Source organism: Cryptomeria japonica, chromosome 6 (assembly GCF_030272615.1).
Source record: "Cryptomeria japonica chromosome 6, Sugi_1.0, whole genome shotgun sequence".
NCBI classification, from domain to species: domain Eukaryota; kingdom Viridiplantae; phylum Streptophyta; class Pinopsida; order Cupressales; family Cupressaceae; genus Cryptomeria; species Cryptomeria japonica.
Genome location: NC_081410.1, coordinates 343,697,994 through 343,719,829, shown reverse-complemented (window position 1 = coordinate 343,719,829; position 21,836 = coordinate 343,697,994). Strand labels below are relative to the sequence as shown.

General features: G+C 39.1%; 1 protein-coding gene across 5 annotated transcripts in view; it reads left to right on the top strand.

Annotated features, from left to right (window-relative positions):
- The window catches only part of LOC131077967 (uncharacterized), a 296,542-nt gene that overhangs the window by 222,128 nt on the left and 52,578 nt on the right, over positions 1 to 21,836 (top strand). For all 5 annotated transcript variants that reach the window (XM_058015592.2, XM_058015579.2, XM_058015586.2 and 2 more), the window contains one exon: positions 2,120 to 2,197. In XM_058015592.2, coding sequence (XP_057871575.1) covers positions 2,120 to 2,197 — 78 coding nt within the window. The remainder of the gene's footprint in view (positions 1 to 2,119; positions 2,198 to 21,836) is intronic.

Sequence of the window (21,836 nt, the reverse complement as noted above, 5' to 3'; positions counted from 1 at the left end):
TTCAGTCCTCCCGCTGCATAAGCGGTCGAGTGATGATTGATTGTAATGGTCCTCCCGTTGCATAAGCGGTTGAGTTGAGCTTGTTTGTAATTTCAGTCCTCCCGCTGAAATATCGCGGTTGAGTGATTTGTGCCTTTGTGTGTTTCTCTTGGTTGGTTCACCGCCAAGTTTCTTGCATTCTCGCTGGATAAGCGGAAGGGGCTGGCTTGCCGCCCAGTATTGTATTCCACTTCATCTTTCAGCAGATTTGAGATCTAATGATCCCCTATTCACCGTATGCTCTCACCTTCCCACATTGGGCACTTGGTGATCAGAAAGTGGAAGGGTTGCATTTTTCAGCAAGTTTTCATTTTATGCTTTCTAACCTTCGGGTTATCTGTTTGTGGATGATTATTATTGGCCTAAAAACAAAGAAAAAAATAACTGGGATATTACACAATTCTTGTAACTTCGGTTTAAACTTTATGTAGAGTTTCAAAACTAATTTAAAAATGTTAAGCATTAGCCAGCATTGATGTATCCATTCCTAGAAATTTGTGTTTGCATGGAATGATGACATAGTGCTAATGTATTATAGCATGAGGTTCAATGTTTGTTGTGTTATTTGTTTATTGGAAATAGAAACATATATTTGGATAATTTCTATATTTTTTTTCATTTTTTCTTCAAATTAGTTGTTTCCTATATTGTTTCTTCACTTCTAGAGAGTTTGATTGCTCATGTTGCAATTTTTGTGCAACTAAGACAATATCCTTTTCTTGAGGCTGGGTATCTAGATTTTAGCACCTTGCTAATTATTGGATAGCTTACTTGTTTTATTGAGTCATGATAATTTGTTGATCAATTTAGTGTTTAGTGCTTTAAAGAGATTATATATAATAGAGCTAGAAAATCTTAATTATAGTTGGTTGCTAAAATTTCCACAAGTTTGTATGATGATTATTTGCTTTGTTGCATAGGAATGCATTCCCCCCTGCCAAAACTTGTGTCCTAGTCCAAAAGAAAAATATTTTTTCAGTTGATTGGGAAAATCATTTTAACGTTCAGGTAAAATCAGAATGAATCACCACAGAAATTAAAGATCCCAAAATTTGAAAAAAATGCCAAAAATTGTGGGAAATCACAATTTTATTGTGCCAAAAACTTGTTTGGCCATTTTTTTCAAATGCCCTACATCTTGAAGACTTTGATTGTCCCTGGTGTGGACAAGGACGCTTGTGATGTCCCTCAACTGACCAGAAGATATTTTGATGCCCCCTATTTTGTTAACTTAAAAAATGGCTAAAATAACAATAAACAAAAATGGGTGTGTGTGGCTCTTTTGTATTCAATCTAACTAGTCCACCGTCCCTATAACTAACTCCTTTCCCATCTGCTACTCACTTTGTATTATAACGAATAACCACAATAAATTTGCATATGCAGGTGTTGGCTATTTGGTTTTTTTTAGCCACATGGCCTTTTGTTGCAATTAAAACAATGAAATTTAAGTATTTTTTTGCTACTCTACTTGAATTAATAAACATTTAACATTGAATCTCAAATTTTATGTTTTATGCAAAATGTCTGCACATAAATCTCAATGTCTAAACCTCTAAAAATTTCCTCACTCTATTTTATACTGTCACCTCTTGCCATTACCATCCTAGAAACACTGTGGAGAATAGATTATTTGTTATATTACATAACATCTTTGAAACATTTCATTATTTCATAAAGCTACGTTTTCATCCATGGTTAAGAAATAATTGGTATTTAGTTGGCCACAATCATTAATCCTGTTAGCAAATTTGCAACTTTGGTTTGGTTGGTTTTGCTCGAAATTCACAAAACATCCCTTTTTAAGAAAAGTATAAGGAAATATCTTTTATTCAGTGTTAAGAGTTATTCCAGGTTATTTATGGTGCAATGAATGTTTCGTTGGCCTATTTTGCAGATGAATTATTTAATATGCTTATTTCTTTTGTTCAAGCCTCTGTTGTGCCTTTGAGCTATCTTAGCACATGCATGCAATTCCTCCCCCCCCCAAAAAAAAAAAAATGTTTGTGGAAAAAATTGTATTGATGATCACTAAACAAAACTTTAATGCTGATAATGTATATAATTGTTGACTTTACAGACCTCAAAGACAGAGAGTTGGGAGAAGGGATTGTGGCATTCATTCAGAAATTGTCAGCATTCCTTATTGTTCTTCCAGGTCATTCAATTTTTTCTCTGTCATTAATGCTACTAAATTTAGAGCCTGTTAAACTATTAATTTTTTTAAAATAAAAATTAGTAGATAAGCTGCAATTTGGTTTTGGTGAGATGCTATTTTTTCAATTTAATAACACAATGTAGAAAGAGATTGGAGGGCAGAAGCTAGAAGTCCAAAATGGTAGATAAGATGTTATGTGCATGATGCAATTGTTCAGGTCACTTCCATATGCCTGGAATAATCCTTGACAGTAGTAGCAGTTGTCTGTTGTTCTCTTGTGTGATAGATTTTGAGGATAGAGCTTACCACCCTTCTCAGAAATGATAGCAAATTGATTCTTGAACTTTCTTTTCAGAGTCTGATATGATGGAGCAGAGTTGTCAAACTTATAGACTGCAACACCAGTTCCACTTTTTTCTGCACCAGGAACTGTCTTGATGAGGAAGAACAGAAATTAACTTTTTTTAACTGATATAAACTGGGGCAACCCCAGCTAGGGATGACACACTGACATTACAGACTTATGAAATAAAACAACTCAGACTGGACTTACGACAACTATAAGTGTGATATAGTGTATAATTGCTGGGATGAAATGAAGCTGCCTGAGATATGGAAAGACAATAATTGGTGGTCTCTAGATATGTCATGAAAACAAATACATGATCTTTCCTCATAAAACAACCATGTTTATATTGTTTTGATTTATAATGATATAGCTTGATGCATTTTGGGAAAAAAACAAAACTTTCTAAAAAAGGTGCAAATGATCAGATAAGAGGGTGTAAGTCCTCAAAATATAGATCCCTATTTACGAAAGCTACTAACAGTGGAATTGAAAGTATTGAGTGATGATATGAAGGGCACAAGGACTGAGTCGATAATTCAAACCAAAGAATCCTCAAAATAAAATCAAATTGGCAAAGATACTAATGTTGGGACCAGTTTTTACTCCCAGGATAACACATGATATTATTGTGAGTCCACAGTCTCATTGGCCATATTAATTGTTGTTGACCCAAGATTGGAGTAAGTCACAAGATTTTGTTACATGTCTAAATTCTTTAATGATCCTAATATCATATATTCCTAAGTTTAATAAGTTAAGCACTTGTGGCATGCTTAACATAAATATTAGTTAAAACACTAATTCCTCTTAATTAAGATGAAGGGGCATGTCCCTAGATAGTTAAGCTTACAATTAAGGAACATAATTCTCTCCCATATTATCATGTCATCAAACATTTAATTCATATATTATAATCTAATTATTGGAGGTCGCCCCCTCGAAATAGTCTGCTATATTTTTTATTTTTACAAATATTTTCACGAAATATCACAAAAGTGGTATTAGAACTACGATTTGGGCCAACAATTTTTTTTCCACCATAACTTCTGAACTATTGTGAATATGGATCTGATTTTTTTTCAGTTTTGAGGTATGTATTAGACAAACTCTCAAATAAAAATTCAGACTTTGAAGGTAAGTGTTTTGAAATTTATTTATATTTTATGTTTTTTCATTAATTTGTTATATAGGCTGCAATTTTCAAGTTCTTTTTACAAAAATTATGTTTTTGGAAAGTTTATAAAAAATTAGATAGGTTAGCTCTTTATAATTTACTGTTAGAAAAAAAGCTGGGTTCTTTAATTTAGTGGTCAAAGTTTAGTCAAAATTCTCATTAAATTTGCTCGATAGGCGGCAACTTATAGAAAGCTTATAAAAAATTAGGTAGGGTTAGTTTTTCGGAATTTATTGTTGGACATAAAATATATTTCTTAATTTAGTGGTCAAAGTTTGGTCGAAACAGAAACATCAAATTCTCTCACACCAAATACTTTCTTACCTTAGTAAATATTAAAATAAAACATAATTAAAGCCACATCAACTTTAGGATTGGAGCACATTTCTCCATATATAGAATTAAGGACCCATTTTAGTTTCCACCACCTAAAATTGAGGAAAAAATTCCACAAGGATATAAAACAAAAAGACATTTCATTAAAGAGAAATTGTTTGACCCATTTATAAAATCTTTAAATGAGGGTTTAGATAAATTTACAAAGGAATTGTTATTAGAATTAAAGTCTCAAAGAAACCACCAAGGTGGGTACAACCCTATATAAGCAAATCAAAGGATAGGAGAACCTTTCCGAGGTCAAGAATCATACCTACCAAAAATAGGCATTCATAAGTTTGATGGTAGAAATGTAATTTCATGGATAAGCCCCATAGAACAACAATTTAAACTTCACAATATACCAAATAATGTCATGGTTGACATAGATTTAATATATTTAGAATTTAGTAACTTAGGAATAGTAGTAATGGAAGATGAGTGATAGACAAGGAAAAATGTTTAGTTGGCAAGAATTTAGTAAAGAATTAGCAACTTTATATGAACATCCATACATCGGAAGCTATTTTACCCATCTAAAAAATTTAAAACATTTAAGGTCTATAGCTGAATATAATACTGAACATTTGAGATTGTTGGCACTTCGAGCTCCCGATGTGACACCTTACCAAAGGCTACAATTGTACATCAATGGACTTAAGGACCAAATTCAACATGATGTTTGTTTGTTGGAACCTTGTACAGTTAGGAAATCTATGCAACAAGCATTGCATGTTGAGAAAAAGAAAACACCATGAAAGGTGAAATAATGGTAGTAATTGACAAAAATCTGACTAATCCTACTAGCAAAAACATGGACAAATCATTTAACCTAAGAGAAAGTAGTGAGCTGTCTCCTCAAGAAGAGATAGAGAAAAGAGGAAAAAGCATATGTTCGAATTGTGATAGCAAAGAGTCAAGGAGTCAAGTGTTCTACAATTGAGAAAACAAATGAGGTTGAAGAAGAGGGAGAAATGCTTGTAAAAGAACCAAATATAAAACTTAAGAATGAGGATTCCAAGGAAAAAGAAAACACTGCTATCTCGCTACATGCATTTAATGGAATAAATACAGCACAAACACACAAAATAATTGGTAATATTAAAATCAGAATGTGAAAGTGTTGGTTGATATTGGTAGCACACACCACTTTATTGATAGAAGGCTAGCTAATAAGCTCAATTATTTTATATATTCAGTCTAATTTTCAAGTCATGATAGACGATGGAAATTAGCTCTCTTGTGGTGGTAAATACCATCATATTAACTGTCTATGGGAAATTATCATTTAGATTTAGAAATGTTTGCTATCCCTATTAGGGGTGTGGATGTAGTTTCGGGTGTGCAATTGCTTAAACAATTAAGAACAATATCTTTCAATTTCAAGACTTATCCATGGCTTTTAGTACACGGGAAAACTATGAACTTTTGGGGATACAAGCACCACCAAGTGAAATAATGAGCTCCCATAGGACGGAGAACTTGCTTAAGAAAGGTTCTTATAATATAGGGGCCCAGTTACAGTTTTATAGAAGTAAAAGATGTGACAACTCAGATCACCCAAAAAATCAAGAAATCATTGAACACCCTAAACAACTATTTCGAGAATCCAAAGTTGTTCCTCTAATCCGAGACCATAATCATGATACTGAATTAATACCAAAAAGCATTTTTCATCTTTAAAGATTTACCTATTTACCCCTTATGACTATTCTTAACAAAAAGGATGATCCATGGAGAATGTGCTCACATTATGTGATGTCCCCGATATAATTAAATAATAAATCTAATTACTTTATTGTAAGGCCCCAAATTTAATAACAAATCTGTCGGGCCCTTTCTATTTAGTTTTGGCAAGTTTAGGTTGGTTGTGTCGGCCTGCTTGTAACCCTTCGGGAAGTTTCCCCGAGCCCATATATATGGCTGAGTTAGTCATTGTTGTAGGTATGTGAATTTTGATATTTATTTTCTCTTGTGTGAATTCCTATTGGAGTTCTGGTTACTGCCATTTCGGAGGTGAAAGACCCTCCCTATTTGGTACTTGCAGTTTCGGTGGGATTCACCTCTCACCCTATCCTGCCTTTGTATTCGTTCCGGATCTGGCAAATCTTGAAATATATCATTGCTTACTTTCTCCAGTTGCGTATCTGTTAATTTGGATTTACATGCATAAGGGGAACTCATAATATTCCGAACCCGTTACTCCGGAAACCCACCACACAACCGCTGCAGTTCACCAAACCTCGGCATCTTTATCCAATCCTCACCACCGTACGGCCTTCACCGTACACCTTCAGCACTACCGCACGGCCTGCTCTGCACCACCGTACGGCCAACCCTATACCACCATACGCCGGCTCTGCACCACCGTACGGCCAGCCCTACACCACCGTACAGCCTGTCCTGCACCACCATACGTGTAATATCCCTTGGCTAATCTGACCCTGTTTCGCTTATTTGAACCCCAAGGAATATTGTCAAACACTTGGCATACAATGTTTGAAGCTGCTGTAGTGAATTCTTTATTTGTCTTCTTTGGGTTTGTAGGCTGCAAATGAAGTTATGGAAAGCTTCTAACAATGCAAAGTTGTTATAGAAATGATATACTAGCTGTTTTAGACCTTTCCACACATATGTAATGACTGAAATTAACTAGTACAGCTAGTTGACATTAAGACAAACACTTGTCATGCATCCCAATGTATACCTACAGCCATTAGGCATTTAAGCAAACAATTGGCATGAAAGCTAAGTGGCTGATCAATGGCGAATGTTACCATGAATGTGGAATATGCAAATTATATCTCCATTAAGCATATGCAACCTCCAAATATTTCATGATATAATCATAATAGAAAATGATGCAATGAAGTAATGATTTTCTAATACAATGACCATAGATAGAAAACCTGGTATTTCAATGGCTGCCTTGATATATTGGTTTGATTCTCCTCATATGCAAATCCCTTGTCAAATATATATAGCTGTTCAACCTTTCTAAATCCCCTTCTATAGAACTCAAACTACTGTAGTGCACTGTTCACGGCACTGTTCATGCGCACTGTTCACGGCACTGTTCATGCGCACTGTTCACGGCACTGTAGCGCACTGTAGTCTCTTTCAATCTGCAAACAAACTCTGAAATAAACCCTCCAATCAGCTCAATATTGACTTCTGAATGAAGCCAACTCTCACAAGCATAATCAGATGATATTGCACACCCTCTATATGCTGTTACAATGAAGAAGCCACGCTCTCCAATGCCGACAAGCCTTGAATCCTGCAGAAACCCTTGGTATTCTACACTTCAATGCTCCAGAGAAACTTCAATCAAAAACTCCAATCACATAATCAATCCCCCTTCTCTTCTTTTCAAAAGCCTTATATATATTTCCCATGAAGGTTTGATTTTCTTTAATAAGGCATTAAATCAATTAATGATATTAAATGACATTTAATGATATAATATTTTCACTTTGTCATTTAATATTTCACCTTGGTAAAAGAGCCACAATTAATTAACTAAATGGTCCCCTTTAATGATACTTGGACCCTTACTTAAGTTATAATATAAAATTATATTATAACTTAATAATATAAGCTCAAAACATTAATGTTTATTTAAACTAAATAAACATTAATATCTCCATTAATATTCAACATTTTTGAACGCCGTCTGAACTGGGAGCTGACATGATGAAGCTGCATATGACCATACCCCCTTTACTAAAAATAGCAGGGGCCCATCTCTAACATCCCAAGACTTACTAAAAATAGGAAGTAGAGCAAATGATGTCCGAATGATGCCAAACGAAGACCAAACTGAAGCCCTCTGAACACTGGAGATGATACCAATCCTCAAAAGACCCTCTATCCAACACATTAGCCTACGAGGGTCAGGATAATAGGCTAATCTCACAAAATCCAAGTCTGCTAAAATGGGGACATTACAATACGGCCTTCTTGGTGCTACCGTACGGCCTGCCCCTGCACTGCAGTGTGGCCTGTTGCGCCACTGTACAACCTCCTTGACCCTACCGTACGGCCACACCACCGTACGACCCTGCTCCAACCCCACCGTACGTTTGCCTCCCTCGCTGGTGCGGTCAGGGAACATTACACATTACAAGGAGCTAAACAAGATCACATGTAAAGAAAAGTTTCACATTTCTCTTGCTAATAAATCAGGAGATAATAAAATTTATGTAAAACAATTCCAGAAGTGTCTTTAGAGTGAATGAAGCAGAAGGAAATGTGATGTCACTAAAGGTGTTAAGATGGACCCTAAAAAAGATAGGATTCTGGGGACTAACAGGATATTACAGAAGATTTGTTCTTAAGAAAGATTTCTTTTGTCTAATATCCCTCACTAATTTTTGCCCAGTTTTTGAATCACTCGTCAAGTCTTATATTTGAATTTAGTCAATCTTTGTGTCACTGCTCAGACTCTCAGTTTGCTGATTGTTTCTTTACCCTTTTTGTTTGCTTGTTAGCAGAAATCAACATGCATGTTGATTTGGAGCTTGCAGAATTTAAATAGCATAATAGAAGTTTAACTATTCCACTAAGAAGGAGAACACCATAATTTGCATTAAGTTTTAGGAAAGAGTAGAGAGTAGATTACAGGCCTAATTGAATATAAATCTCAGGCTCAGAAATGCATAGAGTTAGTTCATTATTCCAACCTCAAACTTGCGATCAGCTCAGCCATACAATGTTTCAGATTCTGGTTGAATGCCATGATCAGGAAATGCTATCTTCACGCACAGGGATGAAGTAGATTTTTCAATATTGATGCCTTGGTGAAATACACACCCTTCTCTTACTAATGCTAGAATAGATGTTGCCAGCAGAGTGTATACAAGAGATGAATGGAGATTTGAGATTGTTAACTCTCACACCAAGAGAACGAGTCAATGAGGCTAGAAATATATTCCAGATTCCTCAATACTTTTCTGTGCATACAACCAGCTGTAAACTCCCACATTTGAGCAGAAGAAGAGGTCGACTAATCAAAGAACTTCAACCTGCATAAGTTGAACTTTCCTTGTAACATGCTAACTTACTATGAAAGAAAATTTAAGGAAAATTTAAACATCATACATAAAGAAAAACTAAATATTTGCATATACAATTTTTCATTTTACATTCCAAACTAATTTTAAACAATAGCTAACAAGTAGCATTAACATTATGCATCAACTGAAAGTATACATGCAACAGAAAATGAAATTATTCTTTTCTCAATATGCAATAATTTAACAGAGAAGGGAAAGGAGTCTACAGTATCATGCTTTCCAATTCAGAATCCTTTACAAGTCTTGGCTTGTTCCACCTGAGGGAGAGCATCATTAGGGCGCTTTTCCTCCAACCACAGACCTTGCGGTCCCTCACACATCTTCCTTACGGAAGTGGCCCTACCCTTCACGAGGGTGCAAGCACAGGATTAGGTCTAATTGCCATATGAGCTTGGTGTTTAGAAACCTACATGACTCTAGTTAGTCACACACTATAGGTTCCTCTTAACTAGTATGACCCTTTGACTAGATAGTGTATCCGGTTCAAGTGAACTTTGTGCCACCTTGGCCAAAGGTTTTGTATAATTTGCAAAGCATGTTGAGCTTGTAGTCATGGTTCACCACCCCACTCGACTTGTTATATACAACATTCAAGATCCTTGTGGACTTGGTAAGGTGGACTGAGCCATTACAATCATGCTAACAATGCATGCTGTTTACTGTTAAAAGTAGGATAACAGAAGAACCAAATAATAGTTGCTCACATGTGGTAAATATCACATTTTCAGCTCATTTTTTTCCCTTATTACATAGTCTTGTTTCATCTTATTAACTGGAGAAATTATAATTGAAGGTTTGCAATGGTCTCCAGTGACTTACAACCGGATAGGATTTCCTACAAATGACCATCTAGAGAGTGGCTATACCCTAGTATGCGTAGGTGTGCTGCCTCGACACTTTTCAAGTAAGCATGTAGGTGCTCCTTCTGCACGCATGTGCTGATGTGCATACTTGCAAGTGCCTTTTCCACACCTCTGGTTAAGTAAATAGCTCAATTCTTTCCAACCAAACTTAGAGGATATCTCTTTAATAAATTACACAGTCACATGAATATTACTGTTGTTACTATATTGAATTTTGCTCAAATGTATTTATTAAGTCATCCGATCTTTAAACTGGGCTTGGCATTGTTTAAGGAAACGTTTGCAATTTGTAGAAGCTCTACAAAGCCTGCCCCAGCTTCATGATACATTGGAAGGTTCACATTAATGCTTAACAACCTAGTTTCATATCAACTAGTTATGGTTCATGGAATGGGCAGCTAACTTGATTCTTTCGTGTTCTTAGAATGCAATGCAATGCATTAACGTTGCAGAAAAGAAAAAAATCTTCCCCCTCCTTCATTAAAAGTTAAGAATTACTTCTTCAAATGCAAGACATTTATAATGTTACAGAGGTTTCAATATCTGACTCCTACTATCAACCCTTACGATGTTAGGGTCTCGTGAGTAATTTCAAGCTCTGAGTGGTGCAGGAGCACGTAGGCCCTGAAAGGCCTCATGCAAGTTTTTTTGTTGGTTTTTGTTTTCAAGGTTGTAAATGTGCTAAGGGTGGACTCCCAAGGGTTGGAGAAGGTTTAGAGTGTTGTATTGGGATGCCACAGAGGTCTTCTTATGATTAGAAGTCCCTTGAACAAAAATGAATTAGCAAGGTTAATTTGGGAAGTCCCTTGAACAAAAATGAAGTCCCTTGATTAGAGTTGATTTGTTGTTGAGTATGGTGTCAGGAAGAGAGTAGGGAAGCACTTCATCAGAAGTCTAAGTGTTTGGAGGCCTTTGAATGAGGAATGATCTATGTGAACATGACTGTCCCTGCACTGTGTGTGACTGTCCTCAAAACTGAGATTTGACTGTTTTTATAAAAACAGTGATTTCCAATCCTAAGAATATGGCAATAGGAGCAAGTGTGTTGATGGTGAACATCTAGGAGAGTGTGTAGAGACCTCTTGTTGGTCTTGGTTGGTGATTGGAAGTTCCATGAAGGTGGCATGGTCAATACATGTAACTGTCCTAAGGGTTTATGTTGTCTCAGGCCTAATGGCAGTCAAGCTCTTCATTGTGAATGGTAGCCTTGTAAGAGTTCATTAGCATTGGGGGTTCAAACTATTGTATTTGATTGTTCTTGGAGGGTGTTAAGGGTGTAAGAGGTGTATTGAGTTGTTCCATGGTGTCCTTGAAGTCACTTGTCCCTTGTGAACCATAGAAGTCCCTATTTGCTGTTTGGAACCTATGAAACAAGAAAGTCATTGTCAGGGTGAGTTTGGAGTTTGTGAAGGTATGGTGAGAGTTGCTGTTGAGCACTGATCTTTGATGAGTCTTTATGCTTTAGAGAAGTTGGAATATCAAGAGTTCTATGTTAGAAGCCTTGTGTTGAGTTTGGTGAAGGGAATTAAGCCCAATGTTGTGAAATATGCCTGATTGGCATTGAAATGTTTTCATGTTGTTGAGAGTTGAACCCAAGCCTCTGCATCACTGAGAAAGTAATATTATGACTGCAATGATATATGAAGTTCTAGCAATATAAACCGACTCATCTTGGTTTCAATATATAAGCTCAAAGATTATTCTCTCATTCGTAAAACAAAATAAACTTAAGAGATGTCGAGAAGCATTCCTTATGCATTTGAGTATAGTTTTCAGATTGCTTGGAAGATAAATTCCTTCAAAAGTAAGTATTTACGATTGTATTAAAATGTACATTAAGTTTAGAATAGCAAGAATTAATCGAGTATTTCATGCTTGTCATTCTGTGAAGATTAATGGCTTAGGATATGCTTATCTCCTCTTAATCTTTTTCCTTGAGCTCACTTCCCTCAAGCTATAGTCTTTCTTCTAGCTGGTAACTGCTTTTATCTTCTTAATTTTTCTAAAAGCTTGTTCGTAATGCCTCCAAGAATCGACTTTTTGCCAATATATGGACAGATTTCAAAAGATTATCCAATTTGGAAATTCAAGATTCGGTTATTGTTGCCGGGAATAATCATTATGTTATGTTGTCATATTATGTTTATGTTGTCGTCGGTAATAATGAGTTACGGAGGTCAGTTAGTTAGTCGTCTCGAAGGGCAATTGGACGCGATGGTTAGTCGCACCCCTTCGGGTATTATATATTGCGTACCTTTCCTTCGAAGTGGAGGGGAATAGTGTATCAAATGTGATGTTATGGCACTTGATGTATATGGACTGTTGAATTAATACAAAGACTGGTTCTTTAATATATTTCCATTATGTTTTGTGTATTTGCTTTATGCGTTTAATCGTTTACCCGTATTTGGCAAACATTTGGCGCCGTTGCCTAGACATACTCGGGAAAGGAAGGAACGGATGGCGTACGGACATGATGGGCCTACCCGTCGGTGAGATTAACCCAGAGGTCGATGCCGCGCAAATGGAACAATCGTCGTGGGAAGCAGAGCGTGATGGCAAGAGGTGAAGGGGAAATTGAAGCCTTTAATAATCCCGACACAATGTTGAGATAAATTGTGGTCGAAAGGGAAAATAATAAAAAAGTTTTTTTTTTGTGTACATGGTGTGTGCTTGCTATGTATGGAAGTGATTTATGCCAAATATACTAAATAAGGTCAAAAATAAAAAGATACAAAGTGACGAATGGGAAGTGGCACAAAGAGCGTTGAATCTTAGACAACAAATAGAATGAAGGCGTAGGCTAAGGCAGCTTGCCGAGGGACGACCGGCTGAGGGGTTGCTCGAAGGGAACCCAGGAGGTGTCATGGAGGTTGCGGAGGCAGAGATAGACGGAGAGAATTACACTCTCTACACTGTTGTAGGGTTGTCTGAAGGGAACCTAGGAGTCACGGAGGGTGCCGAAGGAGAACTCTACGGTTTGCCAGAATACCACCGTAGGGTAAGAAGTCGTGAAGAGTTGGTGGAACAAACAAGGCAAAGTCTAAATCTGATCGACGCTACCAGAGACCTACTAAAGAACTTGTCCATTTCGGAGGACAACCGGAGGGAGACGACCGAAGGTGACGGTACGGCCGACGGTGCCGAGGGAGCACAAGGGTACCGTACGAGAGGCAATTTGTTCGGTTCGGGGTCAACAACCTTCTCCGGAGGACCCACGAGTGGAGGGTCAGGTGCAGGAGGTGGAGGCGGAGGCGGAGGATCAACACGTACAAGCACACAAGGCACTAGAGGAGCGAGACCCAACGGTGGGATGGCAAGTAAGCAGAAGCTACCGAAGTTCAACGGCGACGGGAAGGAAGATCCTGTTTGCCATTGTCGCACTTGCGAAACCATATGGTCAGCGAACGGTGTTACTGACCAGGATGAGTGGGTAACACAATTTCCAGCAACCTTAAGGCGAGTGGCCATCGACTGGTACTCTGATACTGATAAGGCCAAAGTCGGCACATGGCCCAACCTGAAGGAGGAGTTCGGGATAGAGTTTCGTCTCCTCAGAGATGACAATGAAATAGTAGCCGAAATCTATGGCACAAAGTAGAACAAGAACGAGACTGTCCGAGCCTATAGTCGGCGGCTCAAGGAACTGTTGGGGAAAATGGAGAGTCAACCAGCGGATGGGTTGAAAAAGAGATGGTTCGTGGAGGGACTGAAACGCTCCATCCGGAAGAAGATGAAAATTGTTCCACCAACCTCGTACGAAGATGCATATAATAAAGCGATGGTTCTTGAGAGCGTGACCAAGACATCCAAGAAGAAAAAGAAGAAGGATAGCTCGTCCGAGGATGATGACTCTTCCGAGGGAAGCAGCAGCAATGGTGAGTCCGACAAAAATGATGATGAAAGAGCTGAAGGTTATGAAGGGAGGTCCGAGCAAGACTGACGAAGGGGAGCTTTGGTGCATGGAATGTAAGACGGACGGCCACACGAAGGGCTCCTACCAGAAGAAGGCCTATTGTGATATATGCCAGTTGATGGGGCATCCCACCAGAGAATGCCCCTACAACATGAAAACATGAAACCAACAAGTATTGCTTACGTAGGAACAACCAGCTACATCGGGCGGTATCGGCAGCTCCCAGGCGAACAACAATGCAACATCGGGAGGCTACCGAGATAACCAGTGGGGAGGACGAAACAACAATAACAATACAAGGAGCCGGATCCAATACAACTCCAAAGGCTGATCGATGGTACAATGCAGAGCGTGCAACCAGTGGGGACACTTCGCCCGAGATTGCCCGAAGGAAGAAGCCACACAATATTTGTGCAAATGGTGCGGACCGTGAGACCACAAAGACGCCACTTGCCTGAAGTCCTGCATCAACTTGCTCAATATCGAGGAAACCAAAGAAGAGGAAGTGCTGGCCGTAACTCGCGCCCAAGCCGGACATGCAATGTGCCCAGACCCGGAGACGGAGAAGCAAAGGGTACGGGAAGCACGGGAAGAAATTGGGAAAGAGATACGAGAAAGGGCGAAGGCGAAGGGTACGGCGGGTACTTCCAGCCGATCGGAGGCGGAGGAGGCTATACTAAATCAAATTTTAAAACTGGAGGTGCCTGTGAAGGTACACGACCTCCTCCAGACGATGCCTCAATTACGAATGACATTGCTGAATAATCTCTCCCAACCACGCACCAATACCAACCACTGCACAGATGTTTCTGGGGGGTCTGCAATAGACCCCATGCTGCTGGCAGTTAACACTGGAAGGAGCTCGGCCATTGTGGAGATGGGTATCCTTGGCACCATTCTAATCGATACCATCGTCGATGGTGGATCAGGAGTGAATGTTCTTCTAGAAGAAACCTGGCGGAAGCTAGGGAAGCCGACGTTGTGGCCATCAACATTCAATTTGCTGGGAGCAGATCAACATGGAATCAAACCCATCGGGACACTAATGGGCCAGCAAGTTACCATTGGGACGCAACCCTTCATACTGGACTTCGTGGTAATCCCACTAAAGAAAAAAGGGTATGATGCGATCTTAGGGAGAGGGTGACTGGTGGCAGCCAAGGCCACCCACAACTAGAAGAAGAACACTCTGTCTATGGAGAATGGAGGAAGGAAGTTTATCATAGACCTCGAGGCACAGTTGGTTAGTGAGGAACTGGCATCATCTTCGGAATCGGAGGGTGAAGGAGAAGGCGACCTGAGGAACGAAGGAAGAGGCTGCAGGGAGCCCAACGACGAAGGGATTCTCAAACTAGGAGAGTGCTCCGAGGATAAGACGGGGTCATTGAATGGGCTCTTCCACTGGTAGATGGAGGATTACGAAATGTTCCAGAGCTACAAGCTCGAAGTAGAGGAACCAGAGCAAGCAACAGAGGTGTACCTGTCTAAATACAGAGAATATTGGAAGGGAGACGCCCCAAACCTTGTGATGTAGTAGATAATCCCAAGATCATTCGTGTTGGCAACGATTGGAACCCTGTGTGGAAGGCCGCAGCCTTCAAAATCTTTATTATTCTTCTTCTTCTTATGTACGGGAAGGCGATCGTGGTTCTGTAGAATTTATGGTTCAAGATCTTCGGATGGCCATTGAAAATAGACTTGCCATCAACAGGTCCAAATTGAAACCTTACCACGGGAAGCGTGCAGGGGACCCGAGAGGCCGGAAGGACACCTGAGAGTCCGGAGGGGGACCCGAGAGGATGGAAGGGGACCTGAGAGGCCGGGCAGGTGACTCGACCGGCACGGCAGACTCTCAGCAAACCGAGAAAGGGCAATCCCAGAGGCATGGGACCCAAGCCGAAGACTAGATTAGGGATTTAAGAAAAAAAAAAAAAAATTGAAAAAACTTTTTGGAAAAAAAAAGAAAAAAATCTTTGAAAGTGGCAATGGGACCACCGTACGGTGGAACCAGCATGGTGAGACCACCGTGCGGTGGAACCACCGTGGTGAGACCACCGTGCGGTGGAACCACCGTACGGTGAGACTACCGTGCGGTGGAAACCCGTGCGGTGGAACCACTGTACGTTGGACCACGTGCGGTGGAACCATCGTACGGTGGACCACTGACGACGGAGGACACTACCTCATACGATTGAACTGCGTTGGGTGTGTGGAAGGAGGACAGTACAGTGTAGACGGTTGGTCATGTTGTCCGTACGATGGAGGGGTGACCGTACGGTAAGGAGGGTGTTGATCGCACGGGAAGGTGGCCATACGATTGGAGGTGTCAGTGCTGTTGTTGACCGTACGGGGAGGTTGTATGTTGCCGGGAATAATCATTATGTTATGTTGTCATATTATGTTTATGTTGTCGGTAATAATGATTTACGACAGTCAATTAGTTAGTCGTCCCGAAGGGTAGTTGGACGCGATGGTTGGTCGCACCCCTTCGGGTATTATATATTGCATACCATTCCTTCGTAGTGGCATCATGATAGTTGTATCTGGGTTTAATGTTATAAGCACTTGATGTACATGGAGTGTTGAATTAATACAGAGATTGGTTATTTAGTATATTTCCATTATGTTCTGTGCATTTACTTTCTGCATTTAATCGTTTACCCGTATGTGGCAAACATTTGGCGCCGTTGCCTAGACATACTTGGGAAAGGAAGGAGCGGATGGTGTACGGACACGATGGGCCTACCCGTCGGTGAGATTAACCCAGAGGTCGACAACGCGCAAACAGAACAATCGTCATGGGACGCAGAGCGTGATGGCAAGAGGCGAAGGGGAAATTGAACCCTGTAATAATCCCGACACAATGTTGAGATAAATTGTGGCCGAAAGGGAAAATAATAAAAAAGCTTTTTTTTTTTGTGTACATGGTGTGTGCTTGCTATGTACAGAAGTGATTTATGCCAAATATACTAAATAAGGACAAAAATAAAAAGATACAAAGTGACGAATGGGAATTGGCACAAAGAGCATTGAATCTTAGACAACAAATAGAATGAAGGTGTAGGCTATGGTAGCTTGTCGAGGGACGATTGGCCGAGGGGTTGATTGAAGGAGTTGGATGCCGAGAGGGCAGCGCGGGTGGCTATCGAGGACAAATTGGCTAGGGAGATAGTATCATTTGAGTAGCAATTGGTGGAGGCTGAGACTGAAAAGCGTGTTTTGCAGACAAGTTTGGTTTAGGCACAGGAGGATTGTGATGTCAAAGGAAGCACTAATGGTGAAATCCGCACTTGATCATTGAATGGTAGCACAAAAGGGTTTTTAGGCGAGGACGCAACAAGTGTATGAGTTCCACGCTCGACTAGCTTTCGCAGTTCCTGCAGTTCTTTACCTTGGTTTTGTTTAATGTCATCTCCATTTTGTATTAAGTCGTCCGGAGACGACTTCTTTTCTTGGGGGGGATGATATTGCCGGGAATAATCATTATGTTATGTTGTCATATTATGTTTATGTTGTCGTCGGTAATAATGAGTTACGGCGGTCAATTAGTTAGTCGTCCCGAAGGGCAGTTGGATGCGACGGTTGGTCGCACCCCTTCGGGTATTATATATTGCGTACCTTTCCTTCGAAGTGGAGGGGAATAGTGGTATCAAATGTGATGTTATGGCACTTGATGTATATGGACTGTTGAATTAATACAGAGACTGGTTCTTTAATATATTTCCATTATGTTCTGTGTATTTACTTTCTGCGTTTAATCGTTTACCCGTATGTGGCAAACAGTTATCAAAAATGCTTCGATATCGTATGAATTTCAGTAAGGAAGATCGTGGAGTCAATCTTTAAGATCCTCCTTGAAATATGATTATTGAACCTTATTAAGAATGCCGCTGATGATATATGGCTTACTATAATATTATTCATAGAAGCTTGTCTTAATTAGCCATATTCAAATTATCTTAAAGATTTTTAAATTTGAATTGTTAAATTATCAATGAGGTCTATGCATATATTGATATGCGTAGATATGATATCGTTTTATATGTGTGTGTGTGTGTGTGTGTGTGTGTATACACGTATCACATTAAATGATTAATTAATCAGATTGAGCACTATTATTCCTTCAAGTTCAAATCCATTTCCTTATACCAAATTAAATTATAAGTTCATGATGGAAAATATAATTTTAATATTAATGTTTATAAGCAGAGATGATTGACATGACCAACTGGACTACACAATGTCTTGACACCCAAACATGAAAAACACTGTAATGTCCCCTTCCTAGGCACTTTCTATTTTTAGTAGGGTTAGCCTATTAGCAGTGGTTCTCGTAGGCTAACACAGTGTATAGGGAACCCATTCGGGGACTGATGGACCTTGCAAGGGGTATATTTGGTGTTTTAGGACCTTAGAGCCAACTTAGTATTTTTTAGAAGGTTCTGTTATTTTTGGGCATCACTAGTTGTCAAGGTGTAGCATTTGTTGTCATTTTCTAGTGGCTAGGAGATGATTATAAATAAACATTTAAATATTAGAGTTAATATAAAATTAACTTTAATGTTTTATTTAAATAAATTAAAGCTACTTTATTATAAAGTGACCTTATAAAATAAAGTGACCTTATAAAAGGTGAATAGTTTTTTTTGGAGGATATATAAAAGTTTATTTGAAACTTCGTTTTGGCATTCTTAAACACACATTTTTGGAGAGAAGTTGAAACAACTGTTTTCTGGTTGGAAGCCATGGCTTTTTGAGGACGAAATTCCTCAGGAAGGGCAATGTTTGTTGGTGTGGAAGATCACTTGAGGACACTTGATTGATAATTTCATTCAGGGATTAAATCTGTGATGCACTGAAATAAAATTATCATGTAAATTTGATTTAGAATTTCCAAAGAATAAAGACAAGCCTATTTTGAAGAATAAATTGCAGATTGATAGAATTCTGGAGTCCATTATTGCTGGCCGTACATTTCAAAATAGTTTGTACCATTTCTAGTGGAGGCCATACAGTTTCCAAGATTAGGTGTGAGATTCTAGGTTGCTGATTGGTTATAATTGCAAATTTGATTCAGGTTTGTATTTGGTATTTATTGCTAGCTGCCTCTCCCTAGTCAGTAGGTCATCAACACAGGGAGGCATTTGGATTGTGATTGCCAGGCAGGCAAAGGGCATTGGAAATTATACATCTATTTTCTTTTATCAGAATTGCCATTGTCGCTTGTGGCTGATACGGGTATTTTTTATTAAATCATTTAAATGCAATCTAGAGTTAAGGGTTTGAAGAAATTGTTTGTTATATTGTCTGGAATTGTTATTTTATTTTTAAGCATTCATATTTAGTATTCATACATCAAAACAAAAAAAATTAGAAAAATTGCAAAACCAAAAAATCAAAAAACCAGGAAAAACAAAAAAAAAATTAGTAGTCAAATATACAAAATAGGGTGGGATATTTCAGTGGTATCAGGGAAGAGTTTTTCTTGCCACCTTTTGAACAGGGTTTTGATGAGTGAAAAAGAATATCAAACATACACTAGGGAAGAACATCACGTCCAATGGCAACCACCACAGGTTCTAGAAGGTGAAACAATTTTAGGAATTTTGGGTTTACATAGAAGTTCATCTAGCAATAGTTGATAGTTGATACTATAATGGACATATGGCAGAATGGGACAAAGGATGTGGTGGATCTTAAAGTTTGAATATCAGAGCAGAGAGAAAACTTGATACTATAATTGACATTATGTCACAGTTGCTGTCTAAGTTTAATGAGAACATGACTCCGGGTCAGATAGGACATTCAGGAGAGTTGAGTGAGTCCCATAGGGTGAATGATCAACATACTACAGAGAGTAGGAGACCCACTACTGGCTAAGAATCCAAAACCCTACTTTCGACCTTTCCTCGTAGAGAGGCTCTGCAATTTCAGAGGTAGGAACCAACTAGTCTTTGTGGTTGAGGAGATTAGTTCACATCATACAGAGTATATGACTCTACCACCTGAGATTTATGAGATTTTGACTTTGGAACAGTTCATGAACCGAAAGAGGCATAGAACAGGAGCAACCGACAAGATAGAGTCCAGGGTGACTTAGGAGCAGAGAGACTTCCAATAGGTATTGAGTAAAATAATGTTGGAACACTTTGATGGTAGTGATAGATGTACAACACGTGCCTAGGTACAAAAACTAGACAATTACCTTTCCTTAAGACCCATGACTAAGGACGAGGTGATTAGATTTGCCACCTTACACCTTGACGGTCTAGCTCATGAGTGCTTATACCATGGGTTAGTTACGTCGGGGCAGAACTTGATCACTACCTATGATGAGTTCGTCGATTGACTCATTGAACTATTTGACAGGAAGGATCCAGATATGTACTTTAGGGAGCTTGCACAACTTAGACAGCATGGCTCTTTGAAGTCCTACATTTCAGAGTTCTAGAGGCTATCCTTGATGGTTCCTAGTATCACAGAGAGGAGACATGTGATCTTATTCAGTGAGGGATTGATTGAACTCTTACGCGGATGCAAGGCATTTGACCCATCCAATCTGCACAAGGCCATGAAGAAGGCACGAAACATGGAGTTGCTGTCCCAAAGAATAAATTATAGTCAAATACATTCACCTCCTCAAAAGGTAAGTTACAACATAAGGTTCCCGATCAGTAGAAGGAATCAACACCAAAAATTGATGATGAGACCTTAAATGATCTAAGAAGGAAATTGTGCTTCAAATGTAAAGGTCCTTGTGAAGTGGGTCATAAGTGCCCTATAAAGGGCAAAGCAAACCAATTGGAATATTATTATGCTGATGAAATTACTTCTGAAATTTTAGAACAACAATCTGATCCTGAGGATAATGAGGTGGAAAATGTAGTTGGAGAGTTAGAAAAGGAACTTGAGGACAAGGTACCCATGGCGCATCTCTCTAGCATCTAGAAAGAGGGGTCATTCAGGATGAGAGGAGTCTTGGGGGGATAGTGAGTGATCGCTATGCTTGATATAGAGCCACACACAATTTCATTGATGAGGGGCTTGTGGCTTGTTGTGGGCTGAAGATAGAGAAGTTTGATGGATCTCGAGTGAGTTGTTGATGGCTTCATTCTTGCATGCACTAGAAGGATTCTCAATCTTACAATGCAGTTGAGTGATTATGAGTTCCAAGCTGATTATTATGTTGTTGTGTCAGGGCATGAAGTGGCTTCATGTGATTGAGGAGTTTTACGTCAACTTCCGGACAATGGAAATGAAGTTTGAGGTAAATGGCAAGAAACATGTGTTGAGAGGAATGTCAAATGGTGTTTTATCTCACTTAGGTGGATGGAGAGACTAATCATGCATGGTATTGTGGAATGGGCTGCAAAGTGTCTAGTGACGCCATTAGAGGTGGACTAGAAGAAGCGAGATTATCCTTCGAACATCCAATAAGTTTTGACTAAACATAGTAAGGTGTTTATTGCTACACAACCTGGGAAACCTCCAAATAGGGGCATAGAGTATATCATTGAGTTAGAGGAGGGTGCAAAACTTGTTATTATCACCCCATACAATCATCCTAGGCAGCTTAAGGATGAGATCGAGAAAACTATTATGGAGCTGCTTGAGATGGGACATATCCAACCTAGCAAGAGCCCTTTTGCATCAGTTGTTGTTTTGGTCAAGAAAAAAGATGGGACACTTTGTATGTGCATTGATTACCGTGCTCTGAACAAGAAGGCTCTCAAAAACGGGTATCCCATCCCTTGCCAATGATCAATAGGCCTTAGACATTATTGATGGTACAATGCATGGTGATAGGTACAACATTTTCAATGAGCTTGTCATATACAAGGGGATGATTTTTCTAGTACCAAGATCAAAGATGTAGAAGACATT